We start from the raw sequence: 27,123 nt of genomic DNA on the forward strand, positions 1-27,123 counted from the left end.
TACGTCAAACGTAACTTTCCAGATGTATGCTGATGATGCTATGTGCATGCAAAAACTAACTTTCAAACTGCACGTGATCTACAGTATATCAACTGCTTTGTCCAAAGTGTCCAACTGGTTGAACCTTTTTCATTTGCATCTTAATGTGTGAAAAACAGTTTGCATGTTTTTTTTCCTAAGAAGGCAAATGCTGACATAACTCCTGATGTGTATGTAAATGGTACAACGTTTGAAGTTGTACAGGAGTTTAAATATCTGAATTATCATTGATTCCCAACTATGTTTTCCATCCATCCATTTTCTACCGCTTATTCCCTTCGGGGTCGCGGGGGGCGCTGGAGCCTATCTTAGCTACAATCGGGCAGGAGGCGGGGTACACCCTGGACAAGTCGCCACCTCATCACAGGGCCAACACAGATAGACAAACAATATTCACACTCACATTCACACACTAGGGCCAATTTAGTGTTGCCAATCAACCTATCCCCAGGTGCATGTCTTTGGAGGTGGAAGGAAGCCGGAGTACCCGGAGGGAACCCACGCAGTCACGGGGAGAACATGCAAACTCAACACAGAAAGATCCCGAGGCCGGGATTGAACTCACGACTACTCAGGACCTTCGTATTGTGAGGCAGACGCACTAACCCCTCTTCCACCGTGCTGCCCTCCAACTATGTTTTAAACAAGTAAAAAAAAAAACTGTGAATAGAATAGAATACAACCTGTCATATTTTAAATATGTTTGAAAACACTTATCTCTTGACGCTGCAAAATTATATCTAAATGCAATGATCATCCCACATATTACCGTCTGTATAACAAGTGGGGTATCGGCATGCAAGTCAAAATGAAAGCCTGGCGAAATTGCATACAAGCAAGCTCTAAAAGTCGTAGACAAAAAGCAACACATGCCGTCATTGTAACATCTTAAAAGAAACATGAAGTTGGGAAAATATAATACATTATGCAAATGCTTCCACGGTGTACAAGATTCTCCATGGACTAGATCCACCTCCAATAAAACAATTGATAAAGACCAACTTAAATCGAAGGACTAGATCAAGATCTAGAGGTGACTGTCTGGTCCCATACAGGAAAAAGTGCTTTTGGCCAGTCAGTTTTTTCATATTTTGCGTCACAGTTATGGAACAAGATACCAAGTAACGTACGAGACTTACAAACTCTTACCTCTTTCTAAACTGTGGTTACTTGAACATCAAAACTGCACTCATAATGAATCTTGAAATCCACTGGATGTGTTGTATTATTACATGTAATTGATGTCATTCACAACTTTATTTTCAATGGATGGGTTGTTTTTGGGGGGGGGGGATGGGAGGAGGGTGTTGCTTGTGACCCTGTCTGCTTACATTACATTATGTATACAAATGTTGTGAAATAGTGCGTACTTAAACTCAACTGTGTATGCTAACCTGTGCAATAATACCTGCACACACGTCCGTGTGTGCAAAATAGGTGCAATAGGGCAATGTGCAGCAGCACTTTACAAACCTGTGAATTAGCACTTTATAACGGGCAATGTGCTATTCTTCTCAAGCACTTTAGCGCTTCAGCACTCTTACACTTAAATCCAACTTTCTATGGTCACTTAATTCATTAGTTTTTTTTTGTCTTGTTGTTTACGGCCTTGTTGTCTTGTTGTTTGATGTCCTATTCTTATGTGTTTGGCATTCATTTCCGCAGGGACGAGTGATGGAAATTAGCCACTGGCTACAATCTTGCATATTTAAACTGGTGCGTTCATCAATAAACAGTACATACTGTCCCTGTTTTGAAAATAAAGTCAAAGTCAAAGATGTTCGGTAATGCAATCCGTGATATTTCGACCTGAATTGATGCTTCTGGTGTGTGTTGTACAAGTTAATGGTATCCATATAGCTGCATGACAATGTCTTACCCTTCTCTATTTATTAATGAAATGTTATATTCAGCCAGCAAAACATTCTGTAATTGTGGACTATCAATCAGAACAGGTTATAAAAGAATATACACTTTATTTCAATCGGCCAGAAAACATTTGTTTAGGTAGAAATATCACAGATAAATTTACAAAATATCTTTGACAAAGCATGGTCTTTATGAAAGACAATTTTTCATTTTGTCATGGTATAGACCAGATGTGACATGCAGCGACTATTATTGTGAAGCCGGAAGTATGTGATTGGTTTGAGAAGAGGGGTTTTGACACTTTTTGATGTTGTAACAAGAATACATAATATTAAAGACTTCCTGCCACTGCCGTGCCCAGTGATGGGCAGTAACAAGCTACATGGAGCTAAACTACCTAGCTTAACTACAGCTTAGCTTGGCGGTAGAATAGCTACTTTTTGAACGAGTAGCTTTTCCTGTAGCTTAGCTACTTTTAGACCCGTGTAGCTAGGAGGCTTACATCAATGCTACAAGTTACAAAGAGAGAAAACGGATGACGACCTGACGACCAGTGTTGGGTTAGTTACTGAAAACCAGTAACTAGTTACAGTTACTAGTTACTTTATTTCAAAAGTAACTCAGTTATTAACTCAGTTACTTACACCGAAAAGTAATGCGTTACTGCAAAAAGTTACTATTTAGTAACTTCTTTTTTTAAAGCTCCCATTAATGCCCTTTTAGCTTCATTTCAGTACTGTTATTGCACTGGAGAATAATACAATGTGTTGATCAACTTGACATGCATTTGCATCACTGAACTCTGCTAAGCAATGTGGTCTACATACAACACACAAAGACAAAGATATGTTTCAAAGGGCCAACTTATTTCAGGCCAGAACAAATTGACAAAACTATTTTAAATAGCTGCAACATAACATACATAAGTAACAAACAGCATAATAACAACATAGCTGTAAACGGAATACGTACTTTAACTTTATTTTTACATACCAAAGCCTAACCAGGCGTTTTTTCTCTCAAGGAATTCTGAAATAAAATCATGTCTGAAGCCCAGAACACTCTACACATTTCCCCAGTTTTAGTTTAGAGATAAGGAAATATTGGCCTGGCCCAATAGGATCCCTCTTTATGTTTGTGAACTTTATTTTTTATACATTTAGAGTGATGTGATAATCAAACAGTCTAAAAGTCTAGAAATAAAGAGTATATAAGATACTTGACAGAGTGTGTGTACTATAATTCACAATAACATTGATTTTGATTCAATATTATGTTTTGAGCAATGACAGTTTGAAAGAAAAAAAAACAGCTTTGTTTTATTAGTCAACATTGTAACGTTTTCTAAATTACATTTCACCTTTAAGCTTTTTTATTTCACTTTTGTTATGTTTTTCTTTATTTTAATAGTATTTTTAGAAAGTGCTGTGGGCCTTTAAAACATTAGCTGTGGGCTGCAAATGGCCTCCGGGGCACACTTTTGACACCCCTGCTATAGATAATAAAAAATTAAATCTGATAAATCTATCGATTAAAAAGCTGACCCTGGCTACGCATGCGTGTTAACAACTCTCTCGCCCTCTCTGTCTCCGCCCCTCCCTCACGAATTCTGCTGCGCGCACCCCTCCCTCCCTCCCTTCCCACACTCAGACACACACACAGCGCGGCTCCTCCGTGTGACACAAGAGATTCAGAAGGTCAACACCGTAGCGCTGCCACAAAACACACTCAGATCTTTTGTTTCAAGCCAATACTACATAAAAAGTAACGTAAAATAACGCAGTAACGCATCATGTAGTAACGGTAACTGAGTTACTGAATATAACAAAATAACGCGTTCGATTACTAGTTACCGCCGAAACTAACGGCGTTACAGTCCCAACACTGCTGACGACTCAAAAAAACGCAAAAGTGAAGGCAGCAAGAATCACACGCAACGGAACAAGTGAAGATCTGGAAACTGAGAATTTGGTGAGGGACATCATCCTGTCATTAACCACAAATGTTTTAAAGTATTCAAAACAATCGTTGTATTTCCATAAACGTAAATTTTCTAAATATTATTTATGCCCTAAAAAAAAGGTGCTCTGCATAAAATATTGATATTTATATGGTAAATGGTACAAATTTGCAAAACTTCTTTGTCTCTTTCCAAATACTTTTTTCTGGACCTCAGTATTCAATGCAATATACGCTGAAAAACTGCATAAAAAATTATGACGCAATGATAATGCTATATTTGTATATACAATAATACTACAGTAGTACCTCAACTTAAGAGCTTAATTGATTCTGGGACAGAGCTCTTAACTCAAAACACTCAAATCAACGTCTCCTATTGATTGAACTTTAATCAATTAATTGGTGCTTGTCCGCCCCCAAAAAGCACAGTTTTAACATGTAATATGCCTTTTAATAAGTAAAACTTTTACATAAGAAATATTGTATAACAAACTACAATAGAATATACTTGTTCTTTTTAAGAAAGCTTTTAAATGTTGATGCCTTTTAGCCTTAGAATTTTATCTGTTTTAATGGCTAAGCTTTAATTGCTTTAAATCTTGTTTTTATAGCAGTTTAAGATGTACTTAAATAAAATATATTATTAAATATTTTTATATTATTACAACTACAATAGTTTTATGAAGTGATGTAATAATAATATACATAATTTACCTTGGAGAGTGGACTTATACGGTATCTCTTTCGAGATGATTCTCCGTCACACTACAAGCATCTTTTCCATATTTTCATGGATAAATGTCCGTTTTTGCCATTTTTGATTGGCATTAGACTCATTCTGCTTAAGTATGGTGCAAACTAGCAGTGCTTCCCTTGAAATGCTTTCCCAAGTTGGCGACACGCTTTGTCATGTGTTTGCTGATTTATTTTTTTATTTCCGCCTCCTCCCTGAGCTGCTACCTTACCGTGGTGGAGGAGTTTGTGTGTCCCAATGATCTTAGGAGCTATGTTGTCCAGGGCTTCTATGGCCCTGGTAGGGTCTCCCATGACAAACAAATCCTAGGTGAGGGACCAGACGAGCAGCTCAAAGACTTTTATGAACACACAAAATCGAGGACCAAGGTTTCCCTGCTGGAAACATCCTGCCGCCTCCTGGTGGGGGGACAGGTTCTGACCATTGTTTGTCCTTACGCACCAAACAGCAGTTCAGAGTACTCACCCTTTTTGGAGTCCCTAGAGGGAGTACTGGAGAGTGCTCCCTCCTTGTTCTACTGGGGGACTTCAACGCTCACGTTGGCAACGACAGTGAGACCTGGAGAGGCGTGATTGGGAGAAATGGCCATCCTGATCTGAACCAGAGGGGCAGAGCTTTCAAAATGAACACCACTTGGTGGTGAGTTGGCTCCGATGGTGGGGGAGGATGCCGGACAGACCTGACAGGCCCAAGCGCAAAATTTGGGTCTGCTGGGAACGTCTGGCAGAGTCTCCCGTCAGAGAGCGTTTCAATTCCCACCTCCGGGAGAACTTCGAACATGTTACGAGGGAGGCGCTGGATATTGAGTCCGAGTGGACCGTGTTCCGTGCCTCTATTGTCGAGGCAGCTGATCGGTGCTGTGGCCGCAAGGTGGTTGGTGCCTGCTGTGGCGGTAATCCCAGAACCCGCTGGTGGACACCAACGGTGAGGGATGTCGTCGAGCTGAAGAAGGAGTCCTATTGGGTCCTTTCTGCTCATGGGACTCCGGAGGCAGCGGACAGGTACCGACAGGCCAAGCGTTGTGTGGCTTTGACGGTTGCAGAGGCAAAAACTCCGACATGGGAGGAGTTCCGAGAAGCCATTGAGAACAACTTCCGGATGGCTTCGAAGCGAATCTGGACCACCATCCGCCGCCTCAGGAGGGGAAAGCAGTGCACTGGCAACACAGTGTATAGTGGGGACGGTGTGCTGCTGACGTCGACTGGGAATGTTGTGGATCGGTGGGAGAAATACTTCCAAGACCTCCTCAATCCCACCTACACGTTTTCCAATGACAAAACTCTGCCTGGGGACTCTGCGGTGGACTCTTCTATTTCTGGGGCTGAGGTTGCTGAGGTAGTTAAAAAGCTCCTTGGTGGCAGGGCCCCAGGGGTGGTTGAGATCAACCCGAAGTTCCTTAAGGCTCTGGATGGTGTAGGGCTGTCGTGGTTGACAAGACTGCAGCATGGTGGACATCGGGGGCGGTGCCTCTGGAGTGGCAGATTGGGGTGGTGGTTCCTCTATTTCAGGGGTCGGCAACCTTTACCACTCAAAGAGCCATTTTGACCAGTTTCACAAATTAAAGAAAACAATGGGAGCCACAAAACTCTTTTGAAATTTAAAATGAAATAACACTGCATACAAAGTTTTTTTTTGCTTTGTGCTATGTATAAACCAGGGGTTTCAAACACGCAGCCCGCATCTTAATAAAAAAATGTAATGTTAGTGCGGACCTCGAGTTTTATATGAATGGCGCTTGACAGCGTCATACTTGCCAACCCTCCCGATTATACCGGGAGATACCCGATATTTAAGTCTACTTTTCTCTCGAATGTCTGCTGTTTATCACCCAATCAACATTAGTAGCGCCCTCTACAACCATCATTGACATCGTGCCAGTCCAGGTACATGTTGTATGCAGCTTCTGCTTGCACACATATGTGACAGCAAGGCATACTTGGTCCACAGCCATACAGGTTACACTGGCGGTGGCGATATAAACAACTTTAACACCCTTACTAATATGTGCCACACTGTGAACCCACACCAAACAAGAATGACAAACACATTTCGGGAGAACATCCGCACTGTAACACAACTTAAACACAACAGAACAAATATCCAGAATCCCATGCATCCCTAACTCTTCCGGGCTACATTATACACCCCCACTACCACCAAACCCCGCCCACCTCAACCGACGCACGGAGTGAGGGGGGGGGGAGTTGATGTGTGGGGGGCAGGGTTGTGTGTGTGTGTGTGTGTGGGGGGGGGGGGGGGGGGGTATAATGTAGCCCGGAAGAGTTAAGGATGCATGGGACTCTGGGTATTTGTTCTGTTGTGTTTATGTTGTGTTACAGTGCAGATGTTCTCCCGAAATGTGTTTGTCATTCTTGTTTGGTGTGGGTTCACAGTGTGGCGTATATTAGTAAGAGTGTTAAAGCTGTTTATATCGTCACCGTCAGTGTGACATGTATGGCTGTGGAACAAGTATGCCTTGTTGTCACATACGTGTGCAAGCAGAAGCTGCATACAACATGTACCTGGACTGGCACGTTGATACTGTTGACTGTAGAGGGTGCTAAATGCTGTGTCATCACAGTTTCCCCTTATTATAGTTGACAGGGTGAAAATCGGAGTATAATTTCCCCGGGAGATTACAGGGAGAGGCACTGACATCCGGAAGTTTCCCGGGTAAATTGGGAGGGTTGGCAAGTATGCAGTTGAGCCGCATCAGAGTGGTCAAAGAGCCGCATGCGGCTCCGGAGCCGCGGGTTGACCCTGCTCTATTTAAAAGGGGGATCACACTTCTCAGCCTTCCCGGTAAGGTCTATTTAGGTGTACTGGAGAGGAGGCTACACCGGATAGTCGAACCTCGGATTTAGGAGGAGCAGTGTGGTTTCCGTCCTGGTCGTGGAACTGTGGACCAACTCTATACTCTTGGCAGGATTCTTGACGGCATCCCTCATTGTTGGTGTCCACCAGCAAGTTCTGGGATTACAGCCAGGGCAGGCACCAACCACCTTGCGGCCACAGATCCGATTTGTTTTGTGGGCTTGGAGAAGGTATTGGACCGTGTCCCTCGGGAAATCCTGTGGAGAGTGCTCAGGGAGTATGGGGTATCGGACCGTCTGATTGTGGCGGTCCGCTCCCTGTATGATCAGTGTCAGACTAGAAAACCCTTGTGCAATCATGTTCACACATCTGAAAACAGTTTAGCTCGTTACAGAAGCTACAAAACTGACCTTCCTTTGAGCAGATTGAGTTTCTGGAGCATCACATTTGTAGGGTCAATTAAACGCTCAAAATGGCCAGAAAAAGAGAACTTTCATCTGAAACTCGACAGTATATTTTTGTTCTTAGAAATGAAGGCTATTCCACAAAATTGTTTGGGTGACCCCAAACTTTTGAACGGTAGTGTATATCTGTCAGCAGACTCCGTATGGCAACGCTAAAAACTACAACACTGTCGAAGTGGAGGCACGTAAATAAGACCGCCCACAAAACGGCGCATCCTGAAGAGACGGTCAGAAAGCGGCTTGAAGATGGTCTGTAAAACATAATATGTGTGTAATTTTGACCAAAGAACCACCATTAAATGTTATGTTTAACACAAGGAGGTGTTTTAAATGTAGGGGAAAAAAATCATATGACTCCTTTAAAGCGTAACAATTCGACAGATTTTTTTCTCAAAACATTACTAAATTTGGGCACTCTTAAGTTGAGGTACCACTGTATTTGTATTTGTCTGAAATTATTATACTACTTTACATCATCCTGAGAACCAGCATACTCTGCAGTGGACATTTGTTTTTTATCTTTTTTTTTTTTGGTCATGTTATGCAAAACACAAGAGCCTGCTACAGAGGACGCTGGCGCTCAGAAGGATACTATTCATTATTTTGCAGTTCTGTTACATATTACCATACTGATATTGTTTGTTGTTGTTTTTTAATTTTTTTTTTATTGAGACAAAGATAATTTATGTATTTGATATTTGTTTACTTACTATGGTATATTATTTGTTTATTATTTATTTGTTCACTGTTGTGTTACAGAGAACAAGGAAATGGGATAAAATTGCTATGGTATGAAAAGGGGTAGGATTAAATAAACTCGGCTCCTTCCTACTCCTTTTCGGACGTGCTGTAATGAAACAACTGGAAATATGTGGTGTATGCATGTTCGAAATTAACTGAAACTGAACTGAACTGAACTGATATAATAACGATATTTGGGTTAACAATATCAGCAGTCATTGCTTTCTAACAGCGACGAGACATAGATTAGATGTTGGTACGTAATTTAATCTTTGTGCAATCCCTTGAACATGACTTTAGATTTATACATGACTGCATGCAAAGGAGGGTCCACTCATGACATAACGATATTTAAACAGTGATCCATTTGTATACCTTGGACCAGTCATTATTTGAGTATGTAACAGAGTTTCGGTGAAGTCACAGCCTCAATGCGCCGTCTAATAAATCAGTGTGATTGATTGGTATGACTGCAGCTTTTTATGCCTCTGTCAGGTGTGCAGAAATGTGATTTAAAAGGCCATAGATTTTCTATTCATGAGTTAAATTGCTGAAACTAAACTCGTATACGTCACTGTTGTTGCTATATATTTGGTAGTAGAAGAGACCTGGTTGAAGATATATAGTACAAACTGCAAGTAAAGGTTTTATGTTTATATTGGGCTGGGTCAGTTTTACACATAATTCTACATTCTGCCATGTGTCTGTGAAGTGATGGATTTTCAATCCTTAATTTTAGTCACACTCGTCTTCCACATACATTTTAAAGCAATAAAGCAGCCAGTACATTATTGCATTGCAATATTTTATTAATTGCAGTTCTAGCTATGGTATTTGCATCAGGCAAAACAATTATATTCATGCTATTAAACACATTCTGTAAAGTTCAGTGCACACATGCATCCAATACTGTCGTTTCTGCTTAAGAATCATAAATGGTGGCGGCGTGGCTCAGATTTGATAGAGGCCATGCCAGCAACTTGAGGGTTACAAGGTCAATTTCGATGCCGTTGTGGCCTTGGGCAAGACACTTTAACCACTTTGCTCCCAGAGCCACCCAGACTGGTTTAAATGTAGCTTTAAAATTTAAATAATTGGTTTCAGCACTTTGAGTCTCTAGAGAAAAAAAGCGCTGCATAAATGTATTTCACTTAATATGTATTTTGTACATAATGTTACGTGATACATTATTACAAATCAATACACAGTACTGTACATATATGTACACCATCATTGCAGTTAAACTATACAGTACTACACTATATACGTAACATTTGATCTAAAAAGCTGTGTGAACAATTCTGTTTTTACAAAAATAGTAATGCCTAGAAAAGGGTGGAGTGCCTTCTCCGGGTTGGGGAGGAGATCCTGGGGGTCTTGTTCACAAGTGAGGAAAGAGTGGATTGTGAGATTGACAGGCGGATCGGTGCAGCGACTGCAGTGATGCGGATCCTGTATCGGTCCGTCGTCGTGAAAAATGAGCTAAGCCGAAAGGAGGTATTTAGGGCACGTCCAACCGGTAGGTCACCACGGGGAAGACCCAGGACACAGTGGAGAGATTACGTCTCCCAGCTGGCCTGGGAACGCCTTGGGATCCCTCGGGAAGAGCTGGACGGAGTAGCTGGGGAGACGGAAGTCTGAGCTTCTCTGCTCAGGCTGCTGCCCCCGCAACCCGGATAAGCAGAAGAAGATGGATGAATGAATGGTTATAAATACCAATTTGTTCTTTGGTTTTTTATCTGTGATAGTGTACACACAAGAAAGCCATCTGTAATAAACACTTTAGTATAAATATTGTGAGATCAGCTGTTTCATCTCTTCCTGCCCTGTTTCTATTCAAGTCCTGGCCTTGTTTTTCCTTGGTGGGGTGTGTGTGAAAGAGGTCCTGGCGGGGGTGTCGATTACCAAATTAAATTTTCATATTTTGATTTTCATATTAATTCATTTAAGATTCATGGCCCTTTTAATTAGTTAAGTCTTTCTAATCTGAATAATGTTTATTTGGTTCTCCCCCATACATTTACAGGAGCACACAGCCTCCACTTTTGGCTTCCACATAGTTTGGGTCAAGGTCATTCGGCAGCTTTCCGTTCTCAGCCCATATATTGAGCTCTCCGAACACGCCTGTCTCGATCATCTCCTCCTGCCATGGGATTGGAACGTTGCCCGAGGCGAAGTCGGTAAAGAACTCTGTGTCCTTGTTATCCATGACCACGCCTTTGATCGTGCTGAAGGCGCCCACGTCGTCGATATCTTTGGCGTAGACCGCCTTGGGATCAGGGACAAATGGAGGCGGCAGCATACCTGTGGGTGATACATATAGGAAATTGATGATTTTTTGGTATTAATGCCTTTGTTTGTATGAAAACACCTGTAAACAGACCCTCAATTAGGTGATATAGAGTAGCATTGATTAAGAATATATTTATTAATGCTGTTTGCAGAGGTGCACATCTGCACTACATTGTGCTTACCAAAGGACAATGTCTCAGTATGACGTGTGTTCCCCTAAAGTACAATGACTCGAAGGAAAAACATTATTATTGATATTTTGCTTACCTTATTTATAAGTAAGAGGGCAACATATTAAATCCATCACTCTGTAGGATACAGTGGGGTTAAGTTAAATTTGTGTTATTGATGCAATGGTCATTGAGTTCATATGTTGTGTGCCTATCTGGTAGCTGAACTTAATGAGTTCATTATCTTCACAGATAAGGCAAACATATTGATCTTTAGCGCAAAGTGAAGTGACTCCTGTTTTAGCTCTGCAGGACTTTATTGTGTTCATGATTGTGTGCAAACATCTCACCAGCTTCCAGACGGCCCCAGTTGATGTCTTTAAAGAAGGGGCACTTCTTGAGTTCGGCGCACTCGTTGTTCTTGAACCCGAGGCGTTTCCCCGGATCCTTTTCCATCAAGCCTTCACAAATATCTTTACACTCTTTGCTAAAGTTGGGCGTGTACGGAGCCGGGTCATTCAAGATTCTGCGAGCCACCTCGTCATTTTCGACCTGAAAGAAAAACACAATTAGTGAATTTGTCATTTGATGGCACTTTATTATGCAAAATGTCTCTTTTGTACCTTCTCTCCTCGTACTCTGAAGGGTCCTTTGGCTGCAATCATCTCAAACAAAGTAACCCCCAGAGTGAAATAATCTACAGTGTAGTCATATTCTTTCTTCTGGAGCAGCTCTGGAGCCATGAAACCTGTATTCAAAGACATAATACTGTTGAGTAAATACACCTATTCTAAGACCCAAGTCCTATTCAAGACATCCCACTTACCTGGAGTTCCTGCATAGCCAGTAGTAGTGTCTTTTCCTGGTGGAAGTTCAACAGCCAAGCCTAAATCGGACAGGCGGACATGTCCTACAAAGTGATAAGACACAATGTGGTTGAATAGGTTTTGTCCATAGTGGGTAATAAGAGAAGTTTCTTTATGGAAATATTTCACTTATGTGTGTGGGTATGTGGCCTCTCTTACACAAAGACCCCATAACATGGCCGTAATTTATCCGCCTTTGCCTTTCACATGAAACTCAGCAATGTAGCATTCCACATTAGGATAATTAGAGGTGTGACATATCAAATACTTTGGGGTAGCATCCATTGCTTACAACACAACAGAGACGTATGTAAAGTGTCAAATTTCACACTAGACTCCTGGCGTTACTGACACAGCTATGATACTACAGTTGTGGTCAGAAGTTTACAAACACTCAAGGTCTCCCACCCCTGGCTAAGCAGAATTTTATTTGGTGGCCCAACCCCCCATTACAAAATAATTGTTATTATATAAAACATTTACTTGGTCCTAAAACAAATATTTTTGTATTTTTGTTTTCAGTGCAAAATAACAAATCCAACATAATTAAAATATTACTTTCCTGAGACACCTCCAACTTGGCATTGAACCTGGTATAGTAACCTTTAGGGCTGTGAATCTTTGGGTGTCCCACGATTCGATTCAAAATCGATTCTTGGGGTCACGATTCGATTCAAAATCGATTTTTTTTTTCAATTCAACACGATTCTCGATTCAAAAACTTTTTTTTTTTTTTATGAAAACAATACACAACAATACCATAATAATGCAATACAATTTCAAAACCAAACCCGACCCAGCAACATTCAGAATAGCAATAAACAGAGCAATTGAGAGCAATTGAGGACACACAAACATGACACGGAACAATCTAAAAGTAGTGAGACAAAAATGAATATTATCAACAACAGTATCAATATTAGTAACAATTTCAACATAGCAGTGATTAAAAATCCCTCATTGATATTATCATTACAAACATGAATAAAAAAAATAAAATTAAAAAAAAGAACAATAGCGTCACAGTGGCTTACACTTGCATCGCATCTCATAAGCTTGACAACACACTGTGTCCAATATTTTCCACAATGATATAATAAGTCATATTTTGGTTCATTTAATAGTTAAAACAAATTTAAATAATGGATCCCATATTCCAATATATGACTCATTATTATCTAAACTAAATGCAGTTTTTTCTACTGATATCATCTCCATAGCTTGTGTGTACCAGTCAGTATGAGTTGGACTATCAACATCTATCCATTTTTTTAATATTACCCTTTTTGTTATTATGCATATTGAAATAAATGCATTTTTACTCTTTGATGACACGTTACTAAATTGATGTAGATCCCCAAGAATACAAGTTTGCAGTGTCATTGGGATATTTATATTAAGGAATGTGATTGCTTCTTTTGTTGTTTTCAACAATAACTCTTTTATTCTCTGACATTTCCACAATAAATGAACAAGAGTTACGTCGGCTGCCCGGCACTTCATACATAACTTGCTATCTACTACACCAATTTTAAACAGCGGAGAAGATGTAAAATACAATCTATTCAATATCTTAAATTGAGTCAGCTTATCTTTAATGCTTCTAAAGGGCTTATTGGCATTTTTCCCAATATCATTCCATGATATGTCTCTTTCATCTAAAATGTTTAAGTCCATCATCCATTTCCGAACACATGCATCATTTGCATTTCTAGTGTGGTCATTTATTATTCCATAAAATAGTTTAATTAATTTCTTAAATGTATATAGATTAAAAAGTGCATCTTCCAGTTTATGGCTATTTAAAGACATACTTTCAGAGGGTACGCATTTATTTACAGCGTGTTTTAAAGAGATAAAAGTTAAAAAATTATTTCTGGGTACATTATATTGATCAACTAAATCATTGAACGGTTTAAAAGAGTTTTTATTAATAATATGATGAGGTTTAGTAATACCTCTGTCTTTCCATGTTGTCCATTTAACCACATTTTTATTAATTATGATATTAGGATTGTACCAAAGCGGTTGATTTACAGATGCCATTGACTTGATTCCTAGTATTTTCTGACACAGTTTTAGAATGTTAAAGGTGGCTTCTATTGGGCTCTGCCTCAATTCATTAGGTATTTTTTTAATATAATATAAACTCCCCACATCAATGTCCAAATTCATTAACATATTTTTTTCTATGTTGATCCAGTCCTTATCTGCAGAAGAATGAAATAAGTGGCTTGCTTGTTCACAACCGAAGGAGATATAATAATGTAAGAAGTTTGGTAATTGTAGTCCTCCTTTATCTTGTGTACAAGACAACCTTAAGTATGAACATCTGGCCTTCTTTCCACACCATTTAAAATGTGATATCATTGTATGTATTTTCTTAAACCAACTTTTATTAATTAGGACAGGCATCATATTCAGTATATAATTAACTGCTGGCAGTATACTCATTTTTACTATGTTCACCCGACCCCAAAGTGATATTTGGAGACGTGACCAGCGTTACATTTTTAAATGTTTAAGATTTAGATCTCTGCTTGTATAAAGGTTTGGTGTAATGTGTAGTCCTAGATATATGATTTCTGCCTCTTTCCATTTAATTTTGGAGTTCTGAACTTGTGATTTCTTGCAGTGTTTATTAAGTGGTAATATTTCACATTTGTCCCAATTGACTTTATACCCTGATAAACAGCCATATTTAGTGATGACATTATTGATATAGTGAAGAGAGGAGTTAACATGTGAAAGGTATAGAATTATGTCGTCACAATACATCGATAGCTTATTATACTGAGAGCCAATTTTTATACCATGAATATTATTTTCACTTCTTATTTTTGCAGCTAAGGGTTCAATAAGCAAATTAAAAAATAATAATCCAGATGCAGGACATCCCTGTTTTACTCCTCTTTTTAGCTAAAAAGGTTCTGAAATATGATTATTGGTTTTGACTGATGCCATGGGCCTTGTATAAAGCATCTTAATCCATTGTATAAAATTATCTCCAAATCCAAATTTACGTAATGTGCAAAACATAAATGACCAGTTTATGCGGTCGAATGCCTTCCCCGCATCAGCAGTACATACTGCTGTGGCATAAGGGAGACTTCTAGCATAGTAAATAACATTAAACAATTTCCTTGTATTGTCTGAAGATTGTCGACCTTCCATGAAGCCAGTTTGGTCAGTATGAATTCATTTTCCTATTACATTTGATAATCGTATGGCTAAGATTTTTGCCAAGATTCAAAAGCATTCTCTATTCATTCAATACATAGGATTTCAGCAGGATCTACCCCAGTCTGCTGACATGCAAGCAGAGTAGTAGATTTTTGTAAAAAGCTTTTATAATTGTAAAGGACAATGTTTTATCAACTGATTGCAATAATGTACATTTGTTTTAGCTATTAAAATGAACCAAAAATATGACTTATTTTATCTTTGTGAAAATATTGGACACAGTGTGTTGTCAAGCTTATGAGATGCGATGTAAGTGTAAGCCACTGTGACACTATTGTTCTTTTTTTTATTTTTTATAAATGTCTAATGATAATGTCAATGAGGGATTTTTAATCAGTGCTATGTTGAAATTGTAACTAATATTGATACTGTTGTTGATAATATTCATGTTTGTTTCACTACTTTTGGTTTGTTCTGTGTCGTGTTTGTGTCTCCTCTCAATTGCTCTGTTTATTGCAGTTTTGAGTGAACGACAACATTCTTCTTGGGAACATTTTTCAACCTGAGGTAGTTCCAAAAAGAAGCTTCAGGAAGGAGGCGGCGGCCGACCTTTCCAAATTGGAATTGGATTGCATTGTTATGGTATTGCTGTCTATTTTTTTGTTGGATTGATTCATTTTTAAAAAATAAAATAATAATAATAATAAAAATAAATAAAAAATTTTTAAAAAATCGATTTCTTAAAAATGAGAATCGATTCTGAATCGCGCAACGTGAGAATCGCAATTCGAATTCAAATCGATTTTTTCCCACACCCCTAGTAACCTTACAAGACCACTTATGCAGCACGCCACAAGGAACACTGAACTGTTGGGGTAAATTTGCCATTATATTCTTATCAGAAGGAAGGGGCTATGAATACGTTGAAGTAAAATATAATATGAAGTGCTTGTCATTCATTAATTGACATCGTACATGCGAGTCTTCACACAAAACGGTGCCTCCCACATATCCCGGGCCCTATGGACAGCTCGTGATCGGCTTATAGGGAGGGGCGGCCCTGCATAAACCCATTATGTGCTTAAACATATTGTAAACAGTCCTTTTCCCAGGGTTAAATAATAATACATTGTACATCCCTAACAAGAATTGGGTGCAAATGTTTGAATTAATTTGGGATTTTCTCTCATTTACACATAGTCCACACAGTCTACATACAAACTATTTTAATAAGTGGTGCTAAAGGTCTTTTAACTTGACAAGGCCAAGCTCTATTAACTTTTCACTAAGGACTGTAGCCGGTAGTTTCTCATTGTCAGCATAAAAAGGATATGTTTGCCAGCACCCATTGGCTCAACCAATACTCTGTACAAAAGGAAAGTATGAGGAACTCAGTGAAGATCTGTATATTTACACAGTACAGTTATATAACTGTACAATAATCCACTCTACAAATAACTCTAAAACTTTAGTATTGCACCCAAATTCTGTGTCATTGTTGTTTATAGTGTATATCGTAATATTTGCTTTGCTTACTTTTTAGCTGCTATGTTTCATTTAAATAAAGATAGTCGTGGTCAGAGATAGGTATTAACATTTGAACAGATACAGTACAAATTTTCAGTACCTGGGAATCAATACCGGTACTCAACAATCGTTGGTACTTTTGTGTTTGTTCATGCCGTAATAAATGTTAATTGTTTAAAACATTTTTTTTAAATGATCTTTTAACATTTAAAAGTGAGCTGATGACGATAGCTGCGCTGTCCAGTTGTTACATCGTGTTTTCTTAAACATCTGAGTCTCCTTTGCAAGTATTATATAGTACACTTTGCATGCAGTTGCAATTCTAAGACATTAGATGGCAGTAGTGTACAGGCTATAGAGCATGGCACCGAGGACAGTTTTGCACAGCTACGGAGTTATAATAAAACATTGAAAGTGTCAGGATGTTGCCGCACTGCCAACAAAACTGAAGATCTGTTTCTCTTTTTTCAGTGGAATGAGTAAGATATCACAGCATTGATTTCAGTTTGTCCTCGGTGTGTAGCCGTAGTCAGGAAATAGCCTTTACTATCAATCTAAATGGGCCAGTCATGTCTTTTTGATGAGCCCTACGAATTGTTTATACTGTAAGTATTGTATTTATTACACACTTGCTGTTTGACTGTAATGTGCATCTTAGTTGTAGTTTTTATTACCAAATTTGTAGGTGTTGAAATGGTCATGTAAAGTTTATATTGCTAATCGGTAGCATGTCTTTGCCATAGCCAATGTAAATTAGCATCGAGCTGGCGCATTTTCAAAAGCAGAGCCTTTCTTTACTTCCCGGCGCCTTCTTCTTGCTTTGTCGGCATGGGAAATTGTAACATTACCTACAGACAGTCGGGCTGAGTGTGCCCTGAGTGTTTGAATACTTGTCTGCCCACCAAGTGCTTGAAACCCTGCAACCGGACGTGACGACAAATTAGGGTACCTGATAGTACTGAAATAATTCGATCGGTACCTATAAAAGTAGTGAAGTCGGCACCCATCCCTAGTCATGGTGAAATATGTGATTGGACACTAACAGTGGTTTTGGGTGTTGTGTCATTGGCTTCCTGCAGACATATTAGCACAAACCAGGATATATATTTCACCTGCATCATCCAGCAGTACATTTTCTGGCTTCAGGTCTCTGTAGATAATCCTGTGCTGGTGAAGGTGTTCCAGCCCACAGATTACCTGAGCTGTGTAAAAACACGCTCTCTTCTCATTGAAACCCGGGTTTTTTTCATCCACGTTGTACATATGAAACCTGTGGCGGGATGAAAGACATGACGAGGCTTTGAAATCGACTAAATGAAGATTGGTTGAAAGACGTCTTTAGCCTCTTAAGGACTCTTACTGTCTGACTTAAAGAATGACGCACCACACAGCCTAGTGTGTATATTAGCTTTAGGGTTTATCTACACTTTAGGTAATTACCGAAGGCTGGGAGACAGGAGAAGTAACTACCAAAACCAATGTACAACCTACAGTACCTTCATCATTTAGAGTGTAAAGCTGTGGTCAGTGTTTGTTTATCGCACCTGAGATCCCCACCATTCATGATGGTCATAACTAGACAGAGGTCAGTCTTGGTCTGGAAAGCGTAGGCCAGCGTCACGATGAAGCGAGTGTGGACTTTTGCAAGGATGCGCTTCTCCACGATTGCACCCTAAACATGGTTAAGCACAGGGTTAGTAAGGGAAAATCAGGAATAGACATTCTCAGCTCTGCCCTCCCAAAGATGTGTCCACATTTCGCCATCCGTCAGCTTGGATAGGATCTTGTTAGGTGCTATAGAAAATATATGGATCTATTAGGGACTTTGTTGACATGATTTTGTTTTAGTAATTATTCTAGCGGACTTGTAAATACAGTACAGTAAACCTTTGTCAATGATGTATCAACCTAGAAACATGTTCATTATCCCGTGCTTTTAGAAGCGACAAGCTGGGGTGTGCTGAGCTTCTTTCCGGGGTCTTTAAGAGACTACCAAGCTTCTTTGCACTGAGTCGTCAACGTAAAAAACTAACCCTGTACCCTCCTTATTTCCTGTTTGGCGTTTATTATAATGAGCTTATGGCGTACGCCGGAGCTTTACCTCATAGCCCTTGCGTTTCTTCAGCCTCTTTTTATCCAGCTTTTTATTGGCGTACATTTTCCCTGTCGCTTTAGCCTGACAAGCAAACACTTCCCCGAAACCCCCCTTGCCGAGGACCCTGAAGTCCATGAACCACTCCTCGTCAACGGGCTGGCTCTCCAAACACTTGAATTGAACAAAACGCATGAAGTACATGCTCTGCTTGAAGCCGTCCAAGGCCTTCTTCTCCAGGTGTTGGAGGACCTGTTTCTCGCTTTCTTTAAACAAGTCGCCGTGCACATTCTTGCAGTCCTCCTTTACTCGCAAGACAGCCTTCTCTTCTAAGAAGCTGCAGAAAGTATTTGATGCCGACTCATAGTATTTATTGACTATCTTTTGGGCCTTCTGAGCTCTGTCCTTTTCTTGGCATATGACATAGTCTTCGATGTCTTTCCACAGCTCCCCAGCGGTCTTGTGGGTGGCGTCGCTCTCTAGAAACTGTTGAAACAGTCGCTTGCCGATGGGCTGTTTGACACACATGCTGTCAAAGGCGGCGCCTGCTGATGCTTTCATGTGCTCACAATCTCTGATGTGTGGGAGTTTCAGCTTGGCCCGCATCTTCTTGTCGCGTAGAGAGGCAGCTGCTGCACCGTCAACACTTCCTCGGGCCGACACGTAAGCCGAATTGGCCACCACTGTCTCCAAACCACCGATATCCATGATCCCAACTTTTGTCTGCAACAACAAATCAAGACCAAATGAAGACGCCTGTGCACAGTGGTATTTCTTCTACTATTGTCTGTTATGTGATATTTCTTAAAATCCCAGCTATCCCAGCTTGTCTTTTCAGTTTAAGGGTGGCTAAATGGCCTGCTCTATCCAATCTCTTTATTCTGGGAGCTTGAATTGTTTCATTCAGTTGGTTCTGGAACCGTGAACTTACAACCTCAAGATCAGCATGTATTCTAATAATGCTATTTCCTTAGTGTTTATAATCAATTTTGAAATGCCTTCACTCTTTCTTGATCTTGTTCCTGGTCTTTATGGCTCGTTCTTGCACTCACACAATTAAGGTAGTGAGACTCAACTAGTTTTTCAGGACCCACGGACTCATTGTGGATGCAACAGTCTGTCTATGTGAATTACATTTATATAGCGCTTTTCTCTAGTGACTCAAAGCGCTTTACATAGTTAAACCCATTATCTAAGTTACATTTTTAAACCAGTGTGGGTGGCACTAGGAGCAAATGGGTGAAGTGTCTTGCCCGAGGACACAACAGCTGTGACTAGGGATGGCAGAAGTGGAGATCGAACCTAGAACCCTCAGCTCTGTTGATAGAGCGGTAAATGATGCATTATAATAATCAATAGACTTGTTTTTTATATATTTTTTAAGTATAATATCAGCTATCCTCCTTGGTATATACTGTAATCGATGTACATATATAAAATAAATATCTTTATTTGTGGTCTTATTCTGTGAAATTTGTATATTCAATTTTACTTAAATCCATGTTTACTTGATAGTATGTTCTGAAATGCACTTTGATCGTAGAATTTGGAGGACAGAGTTAAACAACTTGCACTGAGCCTAGTCTATAAAATCCGCTACACCTCCCTGATACCGAAGTACATGTCAAACTACTTCCTTAACGTAAATGACCGCCATAACCACAACACCAGGGGGAGCTCCACTAACCACGTTAAACCCAGATTCCGAACTAACAAAGGTCTTAACTCATTCTCTTTCTATGCCACATCAATGTGGAATGCGCTCCCAACAGGTATAAAAGAAAGGGCATCTCTATCCTCCTTCAAAACCGCAATAAAAGTTCACCTCCAGGCAGCTACAACCCTAAACTAACACCATCCCCGGATTGCTAATAATCAAATGTAAACAATCAAATGCAGATACTTTTTCTTATGCCTTCTGATCTCTCTCTCTCTCTCTCTCTCTCTCTCTCTCTCTCTCTCTCTCTCTCTCTCTCTCTCTCTCTCTCTCTCTCTCTCTCTCTCTCTCTCTCTCTCTCTCTATGTCCACTACTTGATGTCCATATCCTACCCCCCCTCCCCCCCCCTCCACACCCCTGATTGTAAATAATGTAAATAATTCATTGTGATTATCTTGTGTGATGACTGTATTATGATGATAGTATATATGATAGTATATATCTGTATCATGAATCAATTTAAGTGGACCCTGACTTAAACAAGTTGAAAAACTTATTCGGGTGTTACCATTTAGTGGTCAATTGTACGGAATATGTACTTCACTGTGCAACCTACTAATAAAAGTCTCAATCAATCAATCAATCAATTTAAAATAGGACTTGCTATTTAAAACAGTTTTGCTTGGTTTAACATCAACAAAAGTGGGTTGCAACGTCATAGCCACGTGCAAATGTCTGTGACAAGTTGACACCAGTTGAGACCCTCTGCATCAAAGTTCACATATTTTCTAGTTATAGAACTGTATTTTAACCCTATCGTGTTGCCGTAAAAGGGAAACATCCATCCATCCATTTTCTACCGCTTTTCCCTCTCGGGGTACAAACACATATCAACATAATGAGCACAGTATATGCCATTCCAAACTACATGCAACTACCATAATACACATATTCCTTCATCCATTCATTTTCTACCGCTTGTCCCTCTCGGGGCTGGAGCATATCCCAGCTGCACTCGGGCAGAAGGCGGGGTACACCCTTGATATGTCGCCACCTCATCACAGGGCCAACACAGACAGACAACCATTCACACTCACATTCACATACTTATATTCATTAATACCTCTCTCTTACCTCAATGTTAATCAACAACTGCAATTTACAGTTTTTTCCAGTTGATTACACACAATTTTACTAACTGTGTGTCTTTTTTCAAAAGATATACACACTTTTCCAAACATCACATTCAATTTTATTAATTCCTAGATTATTTGCAAAATGACACACTTCTGTCAAAACATATGCCCATTCATCAAAATAAAGCAAGCATTTGTAAAATGTCAGTTTTATTTTCATCTCACTCACACAGACTTCAAATGATACGACACTATTGGAGTGAGTTACCCAGAACAGTGATAAATACAAAACACATTTGTAAAAAACCCTATTTTACTATAAGAAATCACATGTTTGGGGCATTTTGCACAACTTTTTTAGCATATGTGATGAATGATTACTGTAACTTGACAAAATATATTGGCAAATCCATAGCAATCGCAATTGTTTACTTTGAAGGACCGAAAGAGAAAGTGAAAATATCCTGTAATCTTTTCAAGAACTGCTCAACAATGATGCTGCAAACTGCAAATATTTATTTTTAGCAAAGTCAGGTAAAGTAACATATCACAGTAGTCAACAATGACATGCAGTACAAATTAAAATCTGAGACACATAAAAAGGTTAGAAATTTTTTAGGAGATAAATAAAAATGACAGCATAGAGCAGGGGTGGGCAATTAATTTTCACCGGGGGCCGCATAAGCAACCCAAGCACTGCTGGAGGGCCACACGACAATATTTCAATTAAATTTTGCTCAATGTTATTTTTGATATACCGTAAGATAAATAATAATGATGATAATAATAATAATAATTAATAATAATAATAATAATTTAATTTAACCTAACTTAACTTTATACAAAAGCAGATTGCTTTTGATGGTCACTTTATCCTGCATTATTCAACATTTTTCCCCATCAGATTTGGACAACCATCTGTTGTTAAAAATAGTTTTTAATCATATTTATTTTATATTGTTTTTTATATTGGTTTTATATGTAATTGTTTTTTCTTTTTATTCAGTCATTGGTGGAGCTAAGGATAATATTTGAATATTGTTTGTAATATTGTTGTGCAGCACTTTGGAAACATTTTGTTGTTTAAATGTGCTATATAAATAAAGTGGATTGGATTGTCACACCTGCCAGCTTGTCCCAACACGCATTTACCTCTGTGAACAAGTCATTACCTGTGGTTGTCTCTTTAATTGACTGCATCAGAGCTCTCATCCAAAGTTAGCGAAAAACAGTCCATGTCTCCGGGCATTATCAGCGCAACAAAGTCCAATAAGCACTCCTTAATAAACTCTCCGTCAGAAAACGCCTTACTTTTTCTGGCGCTTTTGTGAGAAATGACGAAACTTGTCCTGACGGCTGCATCTCTGGGGGTGTGAAATATGGCACAAAGTCCTTGTTGGGTTTGCAGTTTTACCATCAACGCATCAGCCTCCCTTGCGCGCGCTTCATCAGACACATTCCGGTATTTTCCCTCGTGTTTCTTCGTGTAGTGGCGATTAAAATGACATTTAAACACAGCAACCTGTGTACCACACATTAAGCACACGGCTTTACCATTAATTTATGTAAAGAAATACTTGGCAGTCCATCTCTTGTTGGAAACACGCCATTCCTCATCAACTTTTCTTTTCTTTAGCGTCTCATCACTTGTCTCTATGCACCTTCACTCACAGGTTCCCCCCGGACATACGGCATAAATAACACATTTCAAAATAAAAGCAGCACAGTTGTATTGCGCGCACGACATAGATGTTTTTTAAACTTTATTTTGTAATTTGTAATTGCGCCGTTCAATTCACTCACAATCGCACACGCGCATACGTCCACACGGAAGTAATACAAATAACGCTTTTCAAAACAAAAGCAGCACCGTTGTATTGCACACTCGACATAGATACTTTTTTAAATTTATTTTGTAATTTATGATTGGCCTCACGCGGGCCGGACAGGGATGCGCAAAGGGCCGGATGCGGCCCGCGGGCCGTACAATGCCCAGGTCTGGCATAGAGCATACTTGCCAACCTCGAGACCTCCAATATCGGGAGGTGGGGGTTGGGGGCGGGGGGCGCGGTTGGGGGCGTGGTTATTTACAGCTAGAATTCACCAACTCGAGTATTTCATATATATATATATATATATATATATATATATATATATATATATATATATATATATATATATATATATATATATATATATATATATATATATATAAAATACTTGACTTTCAGTGAATTCTAGCTATATATATATATATATATATATATTTATTTTATTTACATAAAAGAAATACTTGAATTATCTATCCATTAGATGGCAGTATTGTCCTGTTTAACTTCTCTGTTCATGACTGAGAAATCATTTCGGCCACCGTGTTCAATGGATAAGTCTGTTCTACATATTTACAGGCAACATACACCTTCCACTTCGAACTGTCCTGGATGAACTGAAATTCTTGTTTCCATTTGTTTCGGAACTTGCAAGCGTATTTATATTGTGGGAAAGCGGACGTGAGAATAGGCTGTCCCCACTCAGTCTCGGGTCCGCATTGAGCTGGAGGGGGCGTGGCCTCCAGCGCCCCCTCCAGCTCCGGCTGAATACCGGGAGTTTGTCGGGAGAAAATCTCTGCCGGGAGGTTGTCGGGAGAGGCGCTGAATAACGGGATTCTCCCGCTAAAAACGGGAGGGTTGGCAAGTATGGCATAGAGTATAGGCTACATGTGCAGACTTAGGCAACAGCAACTCTATGAAAGAACATACTCAAAAGCCCCAGTTACTGTTTCTAATCATCACCTGCCCGTCTAGCTGGATCAGGCCATAGTGTCTCATTCACATCACATGTGCAAGATGGGAAGGTGTGTGTAAAGCATTGTGTGTAATATTTCGCAAAAACTGTGAAGCAGAGTCCATGCCTAATATTAGGCTAATCTGCACAGTGGTTTTGCTTACTGTATGTAGACTTTGTTAACTGTGTGAACATTTAAAATTGAGTGTGTAAGCAATTGGAAAAAACTGCATTCTGATTGTGTCCATTTTTGCAAAACACATCTGTTCCTTTTTACAGCTAGCTCCCACTTGAAAGCTGTATTTTCAATGTATCACCTGTGTGTCTTCAAACCTGGTGGATGTGATTATCCAATATGTTCACTTGTGTGGTCGTTGGCAAGCCAGCCCTTTGGATTGACCAGGAAGTAACTTTACAATCCTTAACTTTGAGTAAGGTGTAAAGACGTGTGTATCACAATCCTAGTGTGTGTGTGTAAAGAGTGAAAATGTGTGTATCACAATCGTTATCTGTGTGCAAGATGTGTGTATCACAATACTTATATGTGTGCAGGATGGGAAGTTGTGTGCAAAGTATTGTGTGTAATATTTTGCAAAAACTGTGAAGCAGAGTCTATGCCTAATATTAGGCTAATCTGCACAGTGGTTTTGTTTACTGTGTGTAGACTTTGTTAACTGTGTGAACATTTAAAATTTAGTGTGTAAGCAATTGGAAAAAACTGTATTAAATTATCCGAAAACCGTGTACAAACTTGTTGTGGCCAGAGTATTTCCTGTATGTTATCTGCCTTCCATCCATCCATCCATCCATCCATTTTGTACCTTTTGTTCCTTTTTGGGGTCGTGGGGGGTCGCTGGAGCCTATCTCAGCTGCATTCAGGTGGAAGGCGGGGTACACCCTAGACAAGTCGCCACCTCATCACAGGGCCAACACAGATAGACAGACAACAATCACACTCACATTCACACACTAGAGCCAATTTAGTGTTGCCAATCAACCTATCCCCAGGTGCATGTCTTTGGAGGTGGGAGGAAGCCGGAGTACCCGGAGGGAACCCACGCAGTCACGGGGAGAACATGCAAACTCCGCACAGAAATATCCCAAGCCCGGGATTGAACTAAGGACTACTCAGGACCTTCATATTGTGAGGCAGATGCACTAACCCCTCTTCCGCCTGCTGCCATCACAAAGAACATAAAAGAAAAGGAGATTCTTAAGACAAGGAACTGCTATGCTGCACCCTGCTGTTCAAACACTAAAAGTTGCACATATTGCATTTTCTCCCTGCTTAACTGAAAACTCTGTGTGATATTCTGCAGTAGGTGGGAAAATAGGCCAGGAAAAGTGGATTGCCAAATTAAGGCTTCCGGGGGTGTAAACGTCTTAACCTGGAACACATGCTGCGGCAAGTGATACTGCAGGAGCCTCCTTGATTCTGCATAATCCAATTAACACTGACTGTTGATACCTGTAATTTACAAATGTCTGACCTCATTGACAATTACCCTACATTTGGGTGTTAGCTTTTAAACCTAACTCATCCTGTTATCCATTCAGAATCATTTTGTAATTATGTGTTGAGTATTTATACTAATATTTTAGTAATATTATAAAATACAATAATGGTTTATTTAAACTGTTATATTAAATATAGAGAAATGTTAATACTACAATAAAATGATGCTTGTTTTTACTTAATTTGCTTTAGAAAATGCAATTAAATATTTCACCGTCCCGTTTGTCTCAACATTTAAAGTAACATCTGCATTAAATAAATATTCAATATGTTTTGGATTAAATATTGTATTTACCTTACTGGAGTCAAATGATGACTTGTTGGCAATAAATTAAATCCACCCAGGAGGCATCCGACTTATCATTCTTCTCGTTGCTCCATGTTCCTCGAGCCACCACAACAAGTAGAAATAGTCTTGAACCGCTCTAATTTCTAGACCCTCTTTACCTCTTGCCCTCTTGCGACGTAGTGAAAGGAAGAATAATCAGGTAGAGCTTTACAGTGCAACTGAAATCCAGCCTGCTGCTTCATTTGCTGGTTAGGGTTTAACAAGGAGCCACTTGACAGAAGCTATTAGTGTGACTTGGACCAAGGACTGTTGGCTTATTAGAAAGTAATTGACTTGACGTGTGGGTATCATTTAATAACCATTTAAAGCAAACACATAATGCAGGGCCAATTTGTATGCCTTTTTTACACTGACCAAGAGTTGTTTTGAAATTATGATGTGTGAGTGAAATGGACAGTATTTTGATCATAAACTATTTGTATACCGTATTTCCTTGAATAGCCGCCGGGGCGCTAATTAATTTAAAACCTTCTGTCACTCCGGCGCTTACCAGAAGCCTGCGGGATGGGCAAGCATGCGCTAATTATTTTAAAACCTCTTCTCACTCCAGCGCTTACCTTATCATGAAAAGCACATTTCATAAAAAAAAAGTTATTATGGTCTTACCTTTAGGTATAAATGAAGTCCATGTGCAGCTCCTTATGAAGAAAAGCATGGATAACTTGTTTATAGAAGTCTTCCTTATCTTTCTTCAGTTTTAAAAGTCTCTCTGTCTCGATGGAGATCTTCCTTTTAAGTATTACCTCCTGCTTCGATTGAAAATCCAGTTTAGAAAACTGTTTTATTTTAGATATGTAATCCTCCATGGTAAAAATGCAAGCAAACAATGGCTGCACACTCTTGCTGCTTGTTGTCTTCTTCTGCAGCACCAGTCTTCTGCAGTACCAGCAGTTGCAAGAAGGATCAC

At 39.5% G+C, this 27,123-nt stretch overlaps 1 protein-coding gene across 1 annotated transcript; it reads right to left on the reverse strand.

Annotated features, from left to right (window-relative positions):
• Nucleotides 1-9,487: 9,487 nt before the first annotated feature.
• On the reverse strand, nt 9,488-26,393 carry LOC133650506 (rhodopsin kinase GRK1-like). Its single transcript, XM_062047824.1, has 8 exons — nt 26,163-26,393; nt 18,783-19,496; nt 18,226-18,353; nt 17,794-17,951; nt 11,932-12,015; nt 11,729-11,853; nt 11,456-11,657; nt 9,488-10,947 (listed from the first exon to the last, which is right to left on the reverse strand). The coding sequence occupies exons 2-8, from the start codon at nt 19,479-19,481 to the stop codon at nt 10,664-10,666; spliced, it is 1,680 nt and encodes a 559-aa protein (XP_061903808.1). The 5' UTR covers nt 19,482-19,496; nt 26,163-26,393; the 3' UTR covers nt 9,488-10,663.
• Nucleotides 26,394-27,123: the final 730 nt, after the last annotated feature.

Source organism: Entelurus aequoreus, linkage group LG05 (assembly GCF_033978785.1).
Source record: "Entelurus aequoreus isolate RoL-2023_Sb linkage group LG05, RoL_Eaeq_v1.1, whole genome shotgun sequence".
Classification (NCBI taxonomy): domain Eukaryota; kingdom Metazoa; phylum Chordata; class Actinopteri; order Syngnathiformes; family Syngnathidae; genus Entelurus; species Entelurus aequoreus.

Excerpts from the sequence above, each read along its gene's own strand:
- LOC133650506 (XM_062047824.1), bottom strand. The coding sequence starts at position 19,481 with ATGGATATCGGTGGTTTGGAGACAGTGGTGGCCAATTCGGCTTACGTG. Across the intron at positions 18,354-18,782 it reads AGAAACGCAAGGGCTATGAG|GGTGCAATCGTGGAGAAGCG; the intron begins GTAAAGCTCCGG and ends AACCATGTTTAG. Across the intron at positions 17,952-18,225 it reads ATGAATGGTGGGGATCTCAG|GTTTCATATGTACAACGTGG; the intron begins GTGCGATAAACA and ends ATCCCGCCACAG.